The sequence below is a fragment of the Muntiacus reevesi genome, chromosome 9, assembly GCF_963930625.1.
Source record: "Muntiacus reevesi chromosome 9, mMunRee1.1, whole genome shotgun sequence".
NCBI classification, from domain to species: Eukaryota; Metazoa; Chordata; class Mammalia; order Artiodactyla; family Cervidae; genus Muntiacus; species Muntiacus reevesi.
In genome coordinates this window covers 62,402,750-62,422,686 of record NC_089257.1, presented here as the reverse complement: position 1 = coordinate 62,422,686, position 19,937 = coordinate 62,402,750, and the positions used below count along the sequence as shown (strand labels likewise).

Genomic DNA, 19,937 nt, shown 5'->3' with positions numbered 1-19,937 from the left:
TATGTGCAGGTGCCTCCTTTGTACCTAAGACCTTGTAACAACGTTATATTTCTGAGTAACCTTCTCTGCCGCAGTAGTAACAATCATGACAAAGTGCCTGGGCCTGATTTCCTGCCACTAGTCAATTTGCAGAGCCTTCTATTGATCCTTGAAAATAGAAGTATGATCTTAGGTATGTGTCCTGGGAAGATAGCTTAGAGCTGAGGGCTGGGCAGTCTGCAGCCCTGAATACCACGTGGGTTAAATCACATCTGTGGTTTCCAGGACAAGATGGGGAACAAAGGAATAAAAAGTATTTCTGTGCAGAGGTTTCCTCAGTGAACTTCCTAGCTCTTTGCCTGCTTGATGAATTTTAAAGTTTTTCTTTATCATGTCAACCACCTCCTGAATAACCCCTTGCAGGCATGTGTGCGTGCCCAGTCGCTTTGGTAGGGTCTGACTCTTTGCGACCCTATAGGCTGTAGCCCACAAGGCTCCTCTGTCCGTGGGGCTCTCCAGGCAAGAATACTGGAGTGGGTTGCCATGCCCTCTTCCAGGGGATCTTCCTGACCCAGGGATCAAACCTGCGATTCCTGTATTGCAGGTGGATTCTTTGTCACTGAGCTGCCGGGAAAGCCTGGTGAATAATCCCTTACTATCTCCCAGTACCTTTTCACCACATGGCGTCTACATTCTCTTGAAAAATTAGACCTGTCAGTGTGCCTCTCCAGGCTGATTTCCCACTGTCCCTCCAATGCCTCTGTTGCTCTGGTCTCCTCAGGACCCATTCCCTCACCTTCCGTTGTTTCCCTCAGAAACCCTCTCATCTCCTTTCCTCAGGGCCAGTCTCAAACCCATTCAAACCAGTAGATTCCCACAGGCTCCTATCTTCCCTCCTTTCTACTTCCTGCCCAGTCAGAGCTCAGGTTCTAGGGTCAGTCAGATCTGGGTTCAAATTCCGATTCTGCCACTTGTTAACTGCATAAACTTGGGAAACTTTCTTAACATCAGAGCTTCACTTTCCCCAATTATAAAATGGGGGAAATAGGCCTTAGAGCTGTGGTGAGTGCTCAGTCGTGTCTGGCTCTTTGTGACCCCATGGACTGTAGCCCACCAGGCTCCTCTGTCTATGGGATTTTCCAGGCAAGCATGCTGGAGTGGGTTGCCGTTTCCTTTTCCAAAGAATTTGTACAAGTTGCTGTATTTTTGTAGTGGGTAGATAGCACTCAAAAACCAATCATGCGGTGTTGCTATTATTGGTTTATCGCCTTTCATCTGAACCTCAGCTTTTTCTGTCAGATTAGGCAATCTGTGGTGGGCCAATCAGTTCTTTTCCCCGCCTCTATTCTCCTTCAGCTTAGTGCCTTACCAACCTCAGTAAACAAGAGCCATGCTCTGATTCCACAGCTTCTGCTCAGGGAATGTTGGTGCTAGAGAGAACCCTGAAACCAAGCTAATTGACTCAACAACAAATTCTTGCTTCCACACCTCAGCTGAGCCCTTTCTGAGGCCCTAGAAACTCTCTCTGGTAGTTTGCAATCAGAGCTAATCGTTAGTGTCAACACAAGCACTTTTGAAAACATGGATGCCCGGGTCCCATCCAGAGGAGTTAAATCAGAACCCTTGGGGCAGGGGGTCCAGTATAATTTTTTGCTTGAAAGTTCCCAGGAAGAGTATAATGTACAGTCAAGGGTGAGAATCACTGTTGGGCAAACTTTTTCCCGAAGCAGCATTCTAAACTTTTTCTTCTATTCATAAGCCCACCTTAGAATCAAAGATGTTCCATAGAAGCTTCATTAACTTTCCACCTCCCACAACAGACTTCTGTTGATTCCCTCTTGGAAGATAAAGTATCACATTTTCCTATCTCTAGACTCTCTTAACTTTCACATCTTTGTTGTTTTTGCTATTTAGTTGCTCAGTTGCATCCTACTGTCTTGTGACCCCAGGGACTGTAGCCCACCAGGCTCCTCTGTCCATGGGATTCCCCAGGCAAGAATACTGGAGTGGGTTGCCATTTCCTTCTCTAGGGAATCTTCCCGATCCAGAAATTGAACCTGCCTCTCTTGCATTGTTAGGTGAATTCCTTACCACTAAGCCACCAGGGAAACCCCCCTTCACATCTATCCCTTTAAAAATAAAATATACCAATGGTAACCACCTTCATTTTTAAAAATAAACTTATTTATTTGGCTGCACTTTGTCTTAGTTGCAGCATGGAACTCTTAGTTGCAGCATGTGGGATCTAGTTCCCTGATCAGGGATCAAACCCAGGCCCCCTGCTTTGGGAGCTCAATCTTAAGCACTGGACTGTGGTTCTTCCTCTTAACTTGAACCTGTGTCCTGTCCAGGTTTTTCTTGATTATAAACAACAAACAAAAATAGTCTTCCTCACTTCCATTACCTGAGTTAGAGGAGGGAGGAGCTAGCATTTACCTCAGGACTGTCACTATGCTAGGTGACATCATCCAGTTATGAAATCCTACCTGTTCTTGCTCTGGGGTATTACTTTCATCTCTCCTCTTCCATTATTATTGCCACTGTCCCAATCCAGGAGTTTTTTCTCTTGCTTGGATTATTTCAATAGCTACCTGGATTTCTTGCTTTAACCTCTTTCCCTTGCTAACCCACCTTATACACTAGCACCAGGATAATTTTTCCAGTCACATCTGTTCAAGTCTCTTTAATGATTCTCTATTACCTACAGAATAAAATTTAAATTCCCTCCTTTCTCTTCACACTAAGTAGGGAGCCTCTAGAACCTCCTCACTCTAAACCCCATGGATGTGAGGCTGGTCCTACGGACCTTCAGATTATGCTGAGGTTAGACTCTACTTGAGAATTTTTTTTTTTTTTTTTGTCTTTCAATTTCTCGATTCTTTTCATCATTCAAATTTCAGCTTAAATGTTATTGCCTCTGAGATGTGTTCCCACTGAACATGACCTTTTTTTTTGTCTGTGCCATGAGGCTTCGAGGGTCTTAGTTTCCCAACCAGGGTTAGAACCCAGGCCCTTGGCAATGTAAGCACAGAGCCATAATCACTGGAACGACAGAGAATTCCCCTGACCATGCCTTTTAAAGTAGTCTGCTTCCCCACCCTGGCTTTCCTAGTGGCTCAGTGGTAAAGAATCCGCCTGCCAATGCAACAGACACGGGTTCAAACCCTGGGCCAAGAAGATGCCCTGGAGAAGGAAATGGCAACCCATTCCAGGATTCTTGCCTGGGAAATCCCAAGGACAGAAGAGCTTGGCGGGCTACAGTCCATGGGGTCACAGAAGAGTCGATCTCGACTCAGTGACTAAACAACAACTTCCCCCTCACTCTTTACCACATTAAGCTGCCTAAAATTATTTTGTTTGCCTGTTTATTGCCTGTGCCTTTGTTTGCATGTTTATTGCCTGTGCCCTCCCAAGCAGCAAGCCCAACTCAGCCCATTTCTGGTTTCACTGATTCATCCTAATTGCTCTTTTGTGCTGGCCACCACTTCAAGTTCTTTCCCTGCTGAGATGATACAACCTGGATTGTTCAGAGTAGTCTGGGTTTAATGCCTGGATTGCTCCACAGTAACTATTAATAGTGTCTGTTTCTTCTAAAAAATATTCCAATTTGGGTAATAAATTATACAACCACTGTTTTTTATAGCCTTGTTTCATAGCCATTTGTGCCTGTGTGCTGTCGCTCCAGTTGTGTCTGACTCTTTGTGATGCTATGGACTGTAGCCCAGCAGGCTCCTCTGTCCATGGGATTCTCCAGGCTAGTATATTGGAGTAGGTTGCCATGAGTTCCAGGGGATCTTCCCGACCCAGGAATAGAAACTGTAGCTCCTGCATTTCAGGCGGATTCTTTACAGCTGAGTCATGGGGAAAGCCTTCATAGCCATTTGTACATATGTCTTATTTCTAAGCTCACTGAGGACAGGAAGCAAGTCATGTTCCTATGTCTTTCATCAATAACACATAGTAAAGTATTTTGTATAAATATAGTAGAAAACTCATAAAGTGTTTGTTAAATAAGACTGGATAATACATTAAAATATCACATATGTGAAGAGTCTAGCAAAATATCTAACACATTCTAAGTATGTTAGGTTAAAAAAAAAAATCAATATATGTTGATTTCCTTTGCCCCAGTTGACTCCAAATGTCAGGTCTCCCAAGCTCTTTGTTGCTGGGCTGTGCCACATAATTTAGTATTCAAGTACACACTAGCTAGTTTGCTTTTATTGAGTTTTTTTGTGTGTGTGATCCTATTTCTTCTACTAGATTGGAAATTCTTTGAAGGCAAGCATTATTGTCTTATAATTCTCTTTTCCACATAGGAAAACTAGTTCATGTTTATAAACTTGTTGATCACTGAGATTCTCCACACTCATTGGCTGGTAATTTGTAGGAAAGAGTGAAATGATGACTATGGTAGGAGGTATCAGTTTAGGTGCCCACAATCAGAGGCACCAGCGTTGAAGATCACCTTCCCTCTTTGTAGATGATGCCTCTTGTGTTCTACCAGCCAACAAAAGTAGAAGCTTAGGAGTAGGATTTCCTACTCCTAAGGATTTCAGTAACATTTTCAGAGTATGGGTTCAAAAGATCAGGTAATAGTTATGCAAAAGCATAATTGTCTTTTGGAAGTAGGGGAAGAATGAAAACTATGCATAGTGTTGAGACCTGACTTTGGAGTAAGAGATGAGCTTGAATTCCCCAGCTATTTCACCTCCCTAAACCTGTTTTCTCATCTGGAAAATCAGGATGATACCCCTGCCTCTGGGGTGGTTGTGAGAAGAGTACATGAGAAATAACACATAAAATGCTTAGCAGAGGGCCTAACTCATTGCAAGCCTCAGTAAACAATAGCTATTTTTATAGTGGGTGATCTAGGTAACTAAAGGTTTCGATGCTAAAGGTGGGGTAGCTAAAAATATAATTGGTATCGAATTTTTAGTTAAATCTTGTTTTTAGTGTCAGTGACAGCTGTAATTCTTTACCTGTTTATTCATTCAACCATTTATTCTTTTGTTCATTTATTCAGTGTTCATTCGTTTATTCTATGCCAGATACACAAGAAATGTTCATTAAATATTGTTGAATAAGGGTGAAGGGAAGAAAGAAATAAGTGAGGAAGATTAAGAGGTACAAACTTCCAGTTACAAAGTAAAAGAGATGTGGGTGTGAAACGTTCAATGTGGGGAATATAATCGATAACTATGTTCTTTGTAAGGCGACATATGGTAACTAAACTTATTGTGATCATTTTGAAATGTGTAGAAATAACAAATAACTATGCTGTGTAGTAGAATGAGCATAGTCTAATAGATCAATTATACTTCAAAAACAGACAATTAGAATTGATATATGTACACCACTACCTATAAAACAGATAACTAATGAGAACCTTTTGTGTAGCACAAACAACTTTACTTGGTACTTTGTAGTGACCTAAATGGGAAAGAACTCCAAAAAAGAGGGTATATATGTATACATGCAGCTGATTCACTTTGCTGTCCAGCAGAAATTGACACAGTGGTGTAAAGCAACTATACTTGAATAAAACACAAACAAATAAACCCATTGGAAAAAAGATCAGATTTGTGGTTACCAGAGAGGCAAGTTGGGGCAGGAAGAACTGGATGAAGGCAATCAAAAGGTATAGACTTCCATGCATAACATAAATAATTACTAAGGATGTAGTGTACAATATGATAAATATAATCAACACAGCTGTAGAGTGTATAACAAAATGGTTAAGAGAGAAAATCCTAAGAGTTCTCATCACAAGAAAAATTTTTGTTTCTATTTCTTTTATTTTATATCTGTATGTAATCATGGATGGTCACTAAACATTTCATGATGTATGTAAGTCAAATCATTATTCCGTATTCCTTAAACTTATTCAGTTCTGGATGTCAATTATAAATAATTATAAATAAAGCTGGAAGGAAAAAAATTCAGTTACAATTAAAAATGTTGACTTATTTGTTGCCTTACAAATAGCTGAGAAAAGAAGAGAAGCTAACGACAAAGGAAAAAAGGAAAGATAAACCCATCTGCAGACAGAGTTCTAAAGAATAGCAAGGAGAGATAAGAAAGCCTTGTTAATCAAGCAATGCAAAAAAAATTAGAGGAAAATAACAGAATGGGAAAGACTAGAGATCTCTTCAAGAAAATTAGAGATACCAAGGGAATATTTCATGCAAAGATGAAATGTCCAATAAAGGACAGAAACGGTACATATCTAACAGAAACAGAAGATATTAAGAAGAGATGGAAAAAAAAAAAAGAAGAGATGGCAAGAATACACAGAACTATAAGAAAAAGTTCTTAATGACCCAGATAACCACGATGGTGTAATCACTCACCTAGAGCCAGACATCCTGCAGTACGAGGTCAAGTGGTTCTTAGGAAGCATCACTACAAACAAAGCTAGTTCAAATCCTAAAAGACGATGCTGTTAAAGTGCTGTACTCTATATGCCAGCAAATTTGGAAAACTCAGCAGTGGCCAGAAGACTGGGAAATGTCAGATTTCATTCCAATTCCAAAGAAAGGCAATGCCAAAGAATGTTCCAACTACCACACAATTGTGCTCATCTAACATGCTTAGCAAGGTCATGCTCAAAATTCTCCAAGCTAGGTTTCAACTGTACATGAACCGAGAACTTCCAGATGTTCAAGCTGGATTTAAAAAAGGCAGAAGAAGCAGAGATCAAATTGCTAACATCCGTTGGATCATAGAAAAAGAATTCCAGAAAAACATCTGCTTCATTGACTAGGCTAAAGCCTTTGACCGTGTGGATCCCAACAAACTGTGGGAAATTCTTAAAGAGATGGGAATACCAGATCACCTTACTTTCTTCTTGAGAAATCTGTATGCAGGTCAAGGACCAACAGTTAGAACTGGACATTGAACAAAGAACTGGTTCAAAATTAGGAAAGGAGTATGTCAAGGCTATATATTGTCACTCTGCTTATTTAACTTATATGCAGAGTACATCATGTGAAATCCCAGACTGGATCAAGCACAAACTGGAATCAAGATTGCCGGGAGAAATATCAATAACCTCAGATATGCAGATGACACCACCTGTATGGCAGTAAGCAAAGAGGCACTAAAGAGCCTCTTGATGAAAGTGAAAGAGGAGAGTGAAAAAGCTGGCTTAAAACTCAACATTCAGAAAACTAAGATCACGGCATCTGGTCCCATCATTTCATGGCAAATAGGTGGGGAAACAGAGGAAACAGTGAGAGCCTTTATTTTCTTGGGCTCCAAAATCACTGCAAATGGTGACTGCACCCTTGAAATTAAAAGACGCTTGCTCCTTGGAAGAAAAGCTATGACAAACCTAGACAGCACATTAAAAGGCAGAGATATTACCTTGCTGACAAAATTCTGTATAGTCAAAGCTATGGTTTTTCCTGTAGTCATGTCTGGATGTGAGAGTTGAACCATAAAGAAGGCTGAGTGCTGAAGAATTGATGCTTTTGAAGTGTGGTGCTGGAGAAGACTCTTGAGAGTCCCTTGGACTGCAAGGAGATCAAACCAGTTAATCCTAAAGGAAATCAACCCTGAATATTCATTGGGAGGACTGATGATGAAGCTGAAGTTCCAGTATTTTGGCCACCTGATGTGACGAGCTGACTCATTAGAAAAGGCTCTGATGCTGGGAAAGATTGAAGGTAGGAGGAAAAAGTGAAAGTGAAGTCGCTCAGTTGTGTCCGACTCTTTGCGACCCCATGGACTATAGACTACCAGGCTCCTCCATCCATGGAATTTTCCAGGCAAGAGTACTGGAGTGGGTTGCCATTTCCTTCTCCAGGGGATCTTCCTCGAATCCGAGTCTCCTGCATTGCAGGCAGATGATTTACTGTCTGAGCTACCAGGGAGCTGACTAGGAGGAGAAGGGGACAGCAGAGGATGAGATGGTTGGATGGCATTACTGACTCAATTGATACGAGTTTGAGCTAGCTCTGGGAGACAATGAAGGACAGGGAAGCCTGGAATGTTGCAGTCCTTGGGGTAAAAAGAGTTGGACACGACTGAGCAACTGAACAACGACAACAAAAAATGTTGAGTAAATAATAGTGTAATAAGTAACGTGAGGAGATGATGACATTTTTGGAGATTTGCTTTCTATGTTTTCTCTGGATGAATATAAAATACCCTGTGACTAAGGTTGGGTTGCTGGTTGCTGAAAGTGCAAAACCAATGACTTCACCTACAGAGAACACAAACAAAATATGTAACATTCTTTCAAGTCTTCTAACCTGTTACTGACTGACAGCAGATGACTGCTTCCTGTGTGTGTGTTCCTGCTCAGTCACTTCAGTTTTGTCCCTTGCGACCCTATGGAATGTAACCTATAAGGCTCCTCTGTCCATAGGATTCTCCAGGCAAGGATACTGGAGTGGGTTGCCATGCCATGCCTTTCTCCAGAGAATCTTCCTAACCCAGGTTTCAAACTTGGATTTTCTGGATTTCCCAGCAGGTGGATTCTTTACTGCTGAGCCACTGGGGCAGCCTGACTGCTTGCTACTTTGTGCAAAAGCTCAAGGTTGCAGAGCTCAGTCCTTAGTTTCCCTTCTCTACCTCTAGACTCATCTTCCACAGAATCTAGCCTTACATCTTCCCTGACATCCCTTCCTTCTAATGCTCCAGGCAGAGTGAAGCACTCCCACATTGGTGCCACCATTGTGCAAATTTCTATTACTGTGCACATCTCTTGGCATCAGAGATAACTTGGTTGTAGGTTCACAAGTACTGGATCTATCTATGCCTCATTCTTTGTATGTCCAACACCTGACATAGGGCCTGACATTTGATAGGTGCTCAGTAAATGTTTACTGAATGGACTCGTGAGCAAATTAAACTGTACATTCCCTTTAGTCTCCTTTTCAAAAATAATCCTTCCAAAGGAATTACATATTATCTCAATTTCTGCTTCCTCGTCCTAGATCTTTTCCTGTTGTCTTATATCCAATGCATCGCCAAGTCCCATGGGTTCAATCTCTAAAATATTTCCCGAATCTGTCTGCTCCTTATTACCCCATTGCCTCCAACATCAACCAGACAGAATTATTTTCCACTGGCCTGTTTCCTGCTGTTGTGTCCTAAACTGGGCTCCCTACTTTCCCCTTCTTGTCTTATCCCAGTCTGTTCTTCACACAGCCTCAGTGATATTTTTCATGTAAATGACAGTATTGGCACCTTGCATTGTCAATAGCTTCCCAACATGCTGAGAATCTGCTCCCATTTCCCTTCCCTGGTCTGCAAGGGCCTATAATATCCAAGTCCTACCTATCCTTCCTATTTCAGCTCCTGCGACTCTCCTTGTTGCTCATTCTACGCCAGCCACAGTGGCCCTTGGAAGTTCTTAACATCAGCAAACTCTTTCCCACCTCAAGACCTACTGTCTTCTCTAACAGAAGCACGTCTCCTCTCTCCTTACACAGCTAGCTTCTTGTTCTTCAAGCAAATGTCATTTCTCAAAGACCCTCCCAAACACACATACACCCTGTCCTCTGTCACAGGATCTTGTTTATTTTCTTCATAATTCATATCAGAGTTCTAATTATTATATTTCTTCATGATGACTTGGTTTGGGGAGGTGTTTGTTTGTTTCTGGATGCATGGCATGTGAGATCTTAGTTTCCTGACCATGGATCAAACCCTTGCCCCTGCAGTGGAAACACGAAGTCTTAACCAGTGGACCGCCAGGGAAGTCCACCATGATTACTTGTTTAGTGTTTGTCTTCCCTATTAGAATATAGGTGACCAGGGAACACAATGTATATTTTATTCCCCACTGTATCCCAAGTGCTTAGTACAGTCCCTGGAGCAAAGAATATACCAAATATGTACAAGTGAATACCTGAATGAGTGTCCTCACTATTTTAAGTGCAAACTGTCTAGCTTTTCTTTTAACTTGCAAATAGGTGTAAGACTCCTCAGACTAAAGACTAAAGGTTTACCCTTGACTTTCTCTTCCCCTTGCAGCTGCAACCCTGTTGCTTCTTCCTTTATTTGACCAAAGAGTGGATTGTCTGTCTAGACCTCATCCACTCCCACTCTGTGAAACAGCTCTCACTAGTACCATGAATGACCTCTTTGTTTTTAGATCCACGGACATATGCTCCACTTCTCAGCCTACTTGACCTTTCTACAGCCACACTTCCTCAATTTGGTTCCACAGAACCCTGGTCCCTTGAGTGGCTCTAATGAAAGAGTGTGTTCCAGTTCCTCCTATTAAACTCCTTTATAGCATCCTGTGCTTCAACTCTGTAGCAGTTAGCTCACTTGCAGTTAATTTGTTTAATTAGTTAATATCTGACTTTTCTGAGAAATGCATGTTCTTGAGGGCAGGGGCCCTTATCTGATTTTTACTGAATAGTCCTATATTCTAGGACGTAAAAGATGTTTGTTGAATTGAATGAATGCATGAATATGTTTCCCTCGGGGGAAATCACAATGTGAATATATTAAATGTAAAATCCTACACAGAACAAATTTGTTCAAATTTATTTAGAGCATGATTTTCCAAACTCAGTTGCCTATAGCTCTCTTTGTTCTCTCACACTCCCAGTAGACTACCAGTAAGCATCCAGGGGGAATTTATAAAACACACATGGGAACATGTTACTCTCCAGTGTTACATATTGTTGAATAAGCACTGTTTCTCCGTATCTTCCTCACCTGACTCCTAAGGACTCCACTTTTCCTGATTCTCTTTTTTCCCTTCACAGATGATCTCACCCATCATGAGGTCACCAGGCATTTAGTGTGTTGTTAACCACCAACTGTATAACCCCTAGACTTGTGTCCATCTAGTGACTAGATACATCTATCCTGGCTGCCTCACTGGCCTTTCATCCTGTGTCTAACCCCCGCAACCTCCCTGGCCTTCTTGTATTGTTTATCTTGGTTAATGGTATCATCATTCATCTAAGACAAACCTAGAGGTCTAAATTCAATTGATCAACTTTATTTCAGAAATACTGTTTATAACTTGGGCTTCTCTGGTGGCTCAGGTGGTAAAGAATCCGCCTGCAATGGAGGAGATCCAGGTTCGACCGCTGGCTGGGGAAGATCCTGGCAACCCACTCCAATATTCTTGCTGGGAAACCCCATGGACAGAGGAGCCTGGTGAGCTACAGTCCAAGGGGTCGAAGAGTCGACTGAGCAATTGAGCACACATGCCTGGTAGCTTGGCTGGTAAAGAATCTGCCTGAAATGTGGGAGACCTGGGTTCGATCCCTGGGTTGGGAAGATCCCCTGGAGGAAGGCAACCCACTCCAGTATTCTTGCCTGGAGAATCCCCAAGGGCAGAGGAGCCTGGCAGACTACAGTCCATGGGATCCCAAAGAGCTGGACATGACTGAGTGACTAAGCACAGAACAGCCTGTGTGGAAATACTGAGACACATTCTGGGGATAGAACAATAAAACAATAAACAGGTAATTATAATTATGTGTGATAAGTGCTATTATAGAGGAAGTAGACAAGAGTTCCCTGCAAGAGTCAGCAGGAGGGGGCACATAACTGGCAGGGTTTTCCAAAAGAAATTAAGTCTAAACTGAGACAGAGGTATGAGTCAGAATTAGCCAGATGAATGGGGAGGGGAGAACGAGAAGTGCACACACAAAGCCTGGGGGCAAGATGCAGTTTGGCATGTTTGAAATAAAAGTAGTTCCAGTTGGCAAGAGAACAGAGCTATAGGGAAAGATGAGGCTGAAGAGAGGTGGGCAGGGCCAGATCATGCAGGTCTTGTAGGTCAGATAGAGTTTGTAGTTTACCTGAGGGCAATGCAGAAATCATTTAAGCAGGGAATCAGAAGCTCAAATGCCTTTAGGGGAAGGCAGGTGGCCTAAATCAATGTCCTAGAGGAAGCAAGGGGGCCCACAAAGACTGCCAACCTGCACACTCCCCTGAAAGCACTCAACTTTGAATTTTAAAACTGTGACCTGGGCAAAAGTCACAATCACACTTTTTTTCTTTTTAATTATTTATTTGGCTGTGTCAAGTTTTAGTTGCGGCATGTGGGATCTGTAGTTGCAATATATGGGCTCTTAGCTGTGACATGTGAAATCTAGTTCCCTGACCAGGAATAGAATCTGGGCCCCCTGCATTGGGAGGGCGGAGTCTTAGCCACTGGACCACCAGGGAAGTCCCCGAATCTGTCTTTTAGAAAAAGAAATTAGATGCATGGAATGAAGCTAGGCAAGAGGCAGGAAGATCAGAAGGCAGTCCAGGTGGGAAATGAAGGTTTGAGTGGGAATCAAGTGTGGAGGGAGGGAAGTGGTAGGTTCTAGAGAACCTAGAATCACCAGGCCTTGGGATAAATTTGATCTGTGGCTAAAGGATGATGAATTTTATAATTTTATATTTTAGGTCATGACAAGAAAAATTTAAACAAAATCTTTCTTTGCCCATTTGAGCTTCCTCCTTTCCCTTTGGTGTGTATTATGTATCTGCATTAACTAGATCTCCTTAGGAGATAACATCTTTCTTGATCTCATCAAGGGTCACAACTCCTCAGGAGATATCCTTCCTTCTTAAATATTATAACCACAACAACCCATAATCTGGATTGTGTAAACTGCCGATAATATATCACTTAATATAATAGAGCCCTCTGTCTCAAAAACTGATATAACTGTGTTTTGACCTTTAATGGGCTGAACTGTTCTCAGCGCTTTCTGAGAGGCTGTTCCCAAGTTATACTTTGGGTCAAATAATTATTCATCAACAGGGAGAAATCAAGATTTGTTTATTACTGTTATTGTTGCTATTGCAATGAGGATTCTATAGGACAGTGAATGAGATGGCAAACAGGTCAATGGTAAGAACAGCCAAATGGAAAGAAACACAAAGGAACTAAAAAGATGAGGGGTTAAAAGAAGATGCAATTTTAAAAATTTGTCTTTGGGCTTTTGACCTCGATACTGAGTCATGAAGGCAAATTAAAAGCCTAAAAGTTCAAACTGGAGTTCCAGTAAGCAACGCCAGATTAAACACACATTTAATTCCACTTCCTTTTGAAACTCTACTAAAATGACAGAAAAGAGACTGAAAACAAAACAAAACAAAACACTGCTTAAGAACAAAGAGAACAAGAGAGGAGAGTAACGGTGACTGAGTTAGCAGAACCAGGGAAGCAGCTTCCTAAACTGACAGAGTAAGCCAAGAAGCAACTTGGATTTCCACCACACAACTTGCAAGGGCTCAGGAACTGATGATATTGGTACCTCTTGAAGTTGTGGAGAAGAGGGACTATGAGCAGGAGATGGACTGAGAGTCTGGTTAAAATGCTGTTAGACATCCAGAATCTCTCACTGACCGCAAGTGGCTGGGCAACCTCTCCTCTCTCTTCCCTCATTCCAACAGAAAGCTGGAGGTCTAGTTTCTGGAGCAGGTAAAAGAGACAAGACCCAAAGATACAGTCTTTAGCTGTTCCTCAAAGAAATAGAACTGCAAGATCAGTAAAGTACCCAGATGATAAACAAACACTCCCCTCCACCCACCCACCCCCACATAGACAACCAAGAATCACTAGGTATCTGAGAATGTCCTCTTATATGAAGATGAGACCAGAACAAATAGAAAAAACTACTTACAGAAAATAGACTAGGTAGAAATCTGCCTTCTGTCTTCCTCTCTTCTATTCCCCTTCACTAATTTAGTCCCAAAGCCATGGGTACGAGCAGCTAGATATCTACGAGAGGTTGGGAGAGGTGGTATTAAAGCAGGATGAAGCAGGACTTCTGTGGGGTGGAGACAGTGGTGGTGACACTGGCAGCCAGGTATAGGCTGTTGACGTCTAAGTAGAGTGACAAGGATTCCACATAGGTATTGAACCCAAGTCGGGTAAAGAGAATATTTGTAGAGGGAATGGGAGTGGCGGCAGCAGCTGCCTGCCAGGGTATTAGAGGCCAGATGAGTCAGACAGGCCATCAAGCTGTCTGTCATCAAGGCTGCTGCTGCTGCTGCTAAGTCATGTCCAACTGTTTGAGACCCCATCGACTGTAACCCGCCAGGTTCTTCCTGTGTCCATGGGATTTCCTAGGGAAGAATACTGGAGTCGGTTGCCATTTCCTCTTCCAGGGGATCTTCCCGACCCAGGGATCAAACTCAAGTCTCTTGCATCTCCTGTACTGGCAGGCAGATTCTTTACCAACTGTACCACTTGGGAAGCCCAAAGCATTGAGGGATAGGAGGCAACAGCCCCAAGCTTGGTGTCAGGGCCTGGGCAGGACAAGGAGAGTATTTGTCCAGGGGAGGCAGGGGCAGCCATGCAGTTTGGGAGATCAGAGTTTGAGCAGAATAAGGAGTTATGTCCATAGCCAATGTGATATGTTAGAGCCAAAAGGGAGGGAAGATAACATCTGAATGGGGTTGGGCTGGATGTGACAGTGGCCCCAAACAGATTATGGGTATCTAAGCAGAATAAGAATGACTAGCCTCTCAGGAAGGCAAGGATCTGCAAGTGGAGTTCTGGATACACATATTTTCTAGCTTTATCCACTGAGAGCTTGGAAACAACAATGCATGCGTGTGTGCTAAGTCACTTCCAACTCTTTGGCTGGCAACCCTATGAACTGTAGCCCACCAGGCTCCTCTGTCCATGGGATTCTCCAGGCAAGAATATTGGAGTGGGTTGCTATGCCCTCCTCCAGGGGATCTTCCTGACCCAGGGATCGAACCCGTGTTTCTTACATTTGCAGCATTGACAGGCATGTTCTTTACCACTAGCACCACCTGGCAAGTCCGAAAACAACAATACTCCAATGGCAATTAACACCTCTACTACCTAAATCCTGGTGTCTAAATACCATCCTCCACTAAAAGAAACCTGGGACCCTTGGGGAAATGATTGATTCCAGAGCTGAGATAGGGAAAGTACGAGATAAATCTGGACCGTCTTTCTGTGTCAGAAATAAAAGAGATGCTTAAAGAATAATGCAGACAAAGCAAAAGAACATAAAAGGGGCTTGATGGGGACTCTCATTAACAAAATCTGAGCATCAAATAAATAATGACAGTCAAAGGTTATAATACACTGAATAAAATAGGAATCTATATGTCCATACTGATATAAAAATGAATAAATAAGTGAATGGGTAGAAGAGAAATTCTTTCCTTACATTTAGAATGACAACTAATAAATTAAAAGGAATAGTAAATTGAAAAAATCACCATTTGGCAACCATCATGGTAAAAATTCATTAAGCCAAAGAAACTAATGGGTAAAAGTTTGAAGCGGAACAGGATATATACAGTCTCAAAGTACCTCTGCACAAAATTTTTTACTAAATTACAAGGGGCAAAAGAGTAACGTCACATGGAAAAACCTAGCAGATATCTCTTTTATCAGGTGATCAAAACAATCTCAATAATGGGACACATTGAAACCAGTTATTACCTGGGTATTAACTGATGTGTGTGTGTGTGTGTTCAGTATTGGTGGCACTAGTGGTAAAGTACCCGCCTGCGGAAGATGCAAGAGACACGGGTTCGATCCCTGGGTCAGGAAAATCCCCTGGAGAAGGAAATGGCAACCCATTCCAGCATCCTAGCCTGGAAAATCCCACGGACAGAAGAACCTGGCAGGCTGCAGTCCATGGAGTCGCAAAGAGCTGGACACAGCTGAGCACGCATGTGCAGCTACAGGCCTCTAGTATTACCTGATAGGAGGCGATAAGAACACATCATCACTTCATGATATTCTTGCTCCCAAAAAGCATAACCTGAATTCAATCATGAGGAAACTCCAGCTGAGGGACATTCTACAAAATAAGTGACCTGTGAAAAAACTGTCGAGATCATGAAAGCCAAAGAAACAGTGGAATAATTGTTTTAGACTGAAAGAAACTACAGAGACATAACGATAAATGCAGTGTATGGTCCTGAATTGGATCCTTTGTTATAAAAGGCAGCGTTGCGACAATTGGAGAAATTTAACTGGGGTCTGTGGATTAGATGGCAGTCATGTATCAGTATTAATGTGTTGATTCTAATGATATTGTTAGGTAGATCTTGTTTGAGGAAATACTCTCAAGTACTGGTAATGATGGGTGTCGTGCTGGCAATTTACTCTCAAATGATTTAAGAAAAATTCTCTTTAAACTATTCTTGAGCTCTTGGGCTCGGATCTAGGTTGCGTTAACATGGCAAAATGCACCAAGAAGGTTGGAATCGTGGGCAAATACGGGACCCGTTATGATGCCTCCCTCAGGAAAATGGTGAAGAAAATTGAAATCAACCAGCACACCAAGTATACCTGCTCCTTCTGTGGCAAAACCAAAATGAAGAGAAGAGCTGTGGACATTTGGCACTGTGGTCCCTGCATGAAAACAGTAGCTGGTGGTGCCTGGACCTACAACACCACTTCTGCTGTGACAGTAAAGTCTGCCATCAGAAGACTGAAGAAACTGAAGGACCAATAGAAGCACCACCATTTGATAATGTTGCTAGCCTATAATACATGGGTTAATTTATATAACCAAAAAGTAAATAAATAAATAAACTATTCTTGAGGGGACTTCCCTGGTGGTCCAGTGGTTAGGACTCCATGCTTCCACTTAGGGGTCATGGGTTTGATTCCTGGTTGAAGAACTAAGATTCCACATGCTGCGTGACACAACCAAAAAGCAAAAACAAAACAACCCGATCTTGTCTTTTCTTGAAAATTTAGATTTCTCTTAAAATAAAAAGAGAAATTAAATTAAAAATATATCACTAATATCCTCAGAAAAATGAGTAGCTATCAAATTAATGAAACAAGAACAGACACTATGAAAAGAAACACTCAAACAAGAAAGAACTCTTGCAAATTAAAAATATGGGTGCCCCAGCACATTTCTGGGCTCTGAGACTGTTTTTGGGTCCAGCCCAGGGTCTCTAGTGAGTGAAGCGGCGTGTTGAGGTGCAGCTTGGAAAACCAGGACACTCAAACCAGACAACTGCAAGATGCTGTCACAAATGTGGAGAAACATTTTGGAGAGCTGTGCCAAATCTTTGCTGTTTATGTGCAGAAAACTGCCAGACTGCGAGATAAAGCGGACCTCCTGGTGAATTAAATCAGCATATATGCCTCTACTGAGACCCTGCATTTAGAGCAGGGCCTGAAAAACTTTGCTGATGAGTTTGCCAAACTTCAGCATTATCGACAAGCTGAGGTTAAAAGACTTGAAGCCGAAGTAATTGAACCTTTGAAAGCTTATGGAACCATTGTAAAAATGAAGTGAGATGATATCAAAGCCACATTAACAGCAAGGAATCAAGAAGTTAAACAGCTAACTCAGTCAGAAAGAACACATCAGAGAAACCCATCTGATTGACATGTTATTTCGCAGGCAGAAACTGAATTACAAAGAGCTACAATGGATGTGACCCGAATAACTCGTCATCTGGAGGAAATTACTGACAATTTTGAAAAGCAGAAAATAAAGGATATAAAGACCGTATTCTCAGAATTTATCACCATTGAAATGTTACTTCACAGAAAAGCTTTAGAGGTCTACACTGCTGCCTACCAAAATATACAAAAAATTGTTGAAGAAGATTTAGAGGTTTTCTGACATTCTCTGTATCCACAAGATTATTTATCCCATTTAGATATTGTAAGAGCAAATTCAAAATTATCTCTTCAGAGATCATTGTCAGCTCAGTGTGTATCTGGGACAGACACGTATTGACCTGTCCACTAAGAAAGGATCAACAAATAGAAGATGATGATAAAGAGGATGAAGATTTAGATGCTATAGAAGACAAAAATTAAATTTCTTAAGGAAACTTTGCATTTCTATTTTCATCTTAAATGACCTGGAATCCAGAATCATTAAAATTGTAAAGCATAATACTGGCTTGATACATTAAACCTCAAAATTAAATCCTATTGGAAATTTAGAAAGTATTAAAGGAAATTTATGCCAACCAAAAAAAAAAATATGATAGCAGAACTTTTTTGTGTACTTACAAACTGTCACGATAGTAAGATATTGCACATTTATTGACTACATTCCCCACACTGCACATTTCATGACTGTGACTCATTTGTTTTACAACTGGAAGTTCGTACCTTCTAATCTCCCTCAGCTATTTCTTTCCTCCCCCCACCCTCTTCAACTCTGGCAACTACCTGTTTATTCTATCTGTGACTGTTTCTAGTTTGTTATGTTTATTCATTTATTTTGCTTTTTAGATTCCACATATAAGTAAAATCATAGAGTATTTGTCTTTCTCTGTTTGATAACAGAAATTTAAAAAAAAAATACACAGCAGAAAGCTTGCAAGACAAATTTGAGGAAATCTTACAGAGGAAATTATAAAGATAGATAATAAAGGAGTTAAAAAACAAAAACAAAACAAGCCCCATAATAATTGGGTTAGACCAGAGGATACAACATCTGAATAATAAGTACTCAAGAAAGAGAACAGAGAAATCAGAGAGGAGGAAGTTATCAGATGAACAGTTAAAGAAGATTCCCCAGAATTGAAAGACGTTACTTTCCACATTGAAATGTCCCACCTACAGCCAGCACAGTGAATGAAAACAGACCCACAACGAGGAACATTACATCTTCAAGGTACATCAGAAAATCTGGGATAAAGAGAAGAACAGATCTGAGAAAGGAAACAAAACTAATTAAACATAGAGAAAGACTTAGGAATCCAAATGATTTCAGACCTATTAGCAGTCACATCAGAGAAGGTAATGGCACCCCACTCCAGTATTCTTGCCTGGATAATCCCATGGACAGAGAAGCCTGGTCGGCTGCAGTCCATGGGGTTGCTAAGAGTCAGACACAACTGAAACGTGTTATTAGCAGTAGGAGCCACATTAGAACTTGAAGGCAGTGAAAAGATATCTTTAAGATTCTGGAGAAAAATTCCTTACAGCCTAGAACCCCCCAATATAGCCCAACTATCCATGATGTAGGAAAGCAAAGTCTTCAAAAATGAATTTCCCAACTACAGGAAATGGTGGCTGTATTCAAGAAGTTATTGAGGGGTGTACTTCATCAAAATGAAGAAATAAACCAAGGAGGAAAACATGGACTGAAAAGACACAGGTCAGAGAAAAGTGAAGGGAATCTGAGGATGACGGTGAAAAGAAGTCCTGGGCAGACACTGTGCTCCTGGGGCTACAACAACTAGTCCAGATTGGAGTGGGTCCAGTGACTCCTGGAGAGATGTTGCCAAAACGAAAGCACTAGAACATCCAAAGCACTTAATGTATTGAATGAGGATTTCATAGTTGGGGGGATGTTTGGGGTTGAATTAATAAGTACCTAGAAAACTAAGCATTCAAACAAATAAGCTGAAAAGATAATTATTAACTTCCAGGAAGCAAAAAGTTTTGCAAGAAAGGAACACTAATATGACATTATATGACTCATTGATGAGCAGTATTTACAAAGCCTTAATGACTAAATAAGGCTTCCCAGCTGGCTCAGTGATAAAGAATCTGCCTGCAGTGCTGGAGAGGTGCGTTGGATCCTTGGGTCGGGAAGATCGCCTGGAGAAGGAAATTTGGCAACACATTTCAGTATTCTTGCCTGGAAAATCCCATGGACAGAGGAGCCTGGCAGGCTACAGTCCATGGGGGTCGCACGACTTAGCAACTAAACAGCAATGACAATGACTTCATAATCTTAATAAGTCTAAATAACCAAAATTATGATATAATTATATTAGGGAATGAAGAATGGGACATATAAACCAGTGGTAATGGTGGTGGTGGTAAGTGTAAAAGAGAGATAAATCTTCATCTTCCATAACAGGGAAGCCAGTAGAAAATATGTAAAACAGAAAATCAGTAAGTAGCAGTATAGCCATGTTATTCAAAATATGCTGGAAAATACAAAGGAATCAGTTAAAAGAGTAAAAAGTGAGGCAAGAAAATGGGTTAGAGGGAGCAAGAGATTGCTATTTTTATTTCTTGTAGTAAGTCTTGCAAAATTTTTAAA

General features: G+C 41.3%; 1 protein-coding gene and 1 pseudogene across 1 annotated transcript; both read left to right on the top strand.

Moving 5' to 3' along the window:
- The first annotated feature begins 16,123 nt into the window (after nucleotides 1–16,123).
- LOC136175095 (large ribosomal subunit protein eL43-like) lies at nucleotides 16,124–16,412 on the top strand. Its single transcript, XM_065945404.1, has one exon. The coding sequence runs from the start codon at nucleotides 16,134–16,136 to the stop codon at nucleotides 16,410–16,412; it is 279 nt and encodes a 92-aa protein (XP_065801476.1). The 5' UTR covers nucleotides 16,124–16,133.
- A 181-nt stretch (nucleotides 16,413–16,593) lies between these two features.
- On the top strand, nucleotides 16,594–17,746 carry LOC136175949 (CBY1-interacting BAR domain-containing protein 1 pseudogene; annotated as a pseudogene).
- The last annotated feature ends 2,191 nt before the right edge of the window (nucleotides 17,747–19,937 follow it).

What these genes read in the sequence shown, in the direction of transcription:
- LOC136175095 (XM_065945404.1), top strand. Translation starts at nt 16,134, where the DNA reads ATGGCAAAATGCACCAAGAAGGTTGGAATCGTGGGCAAATACGGGACC.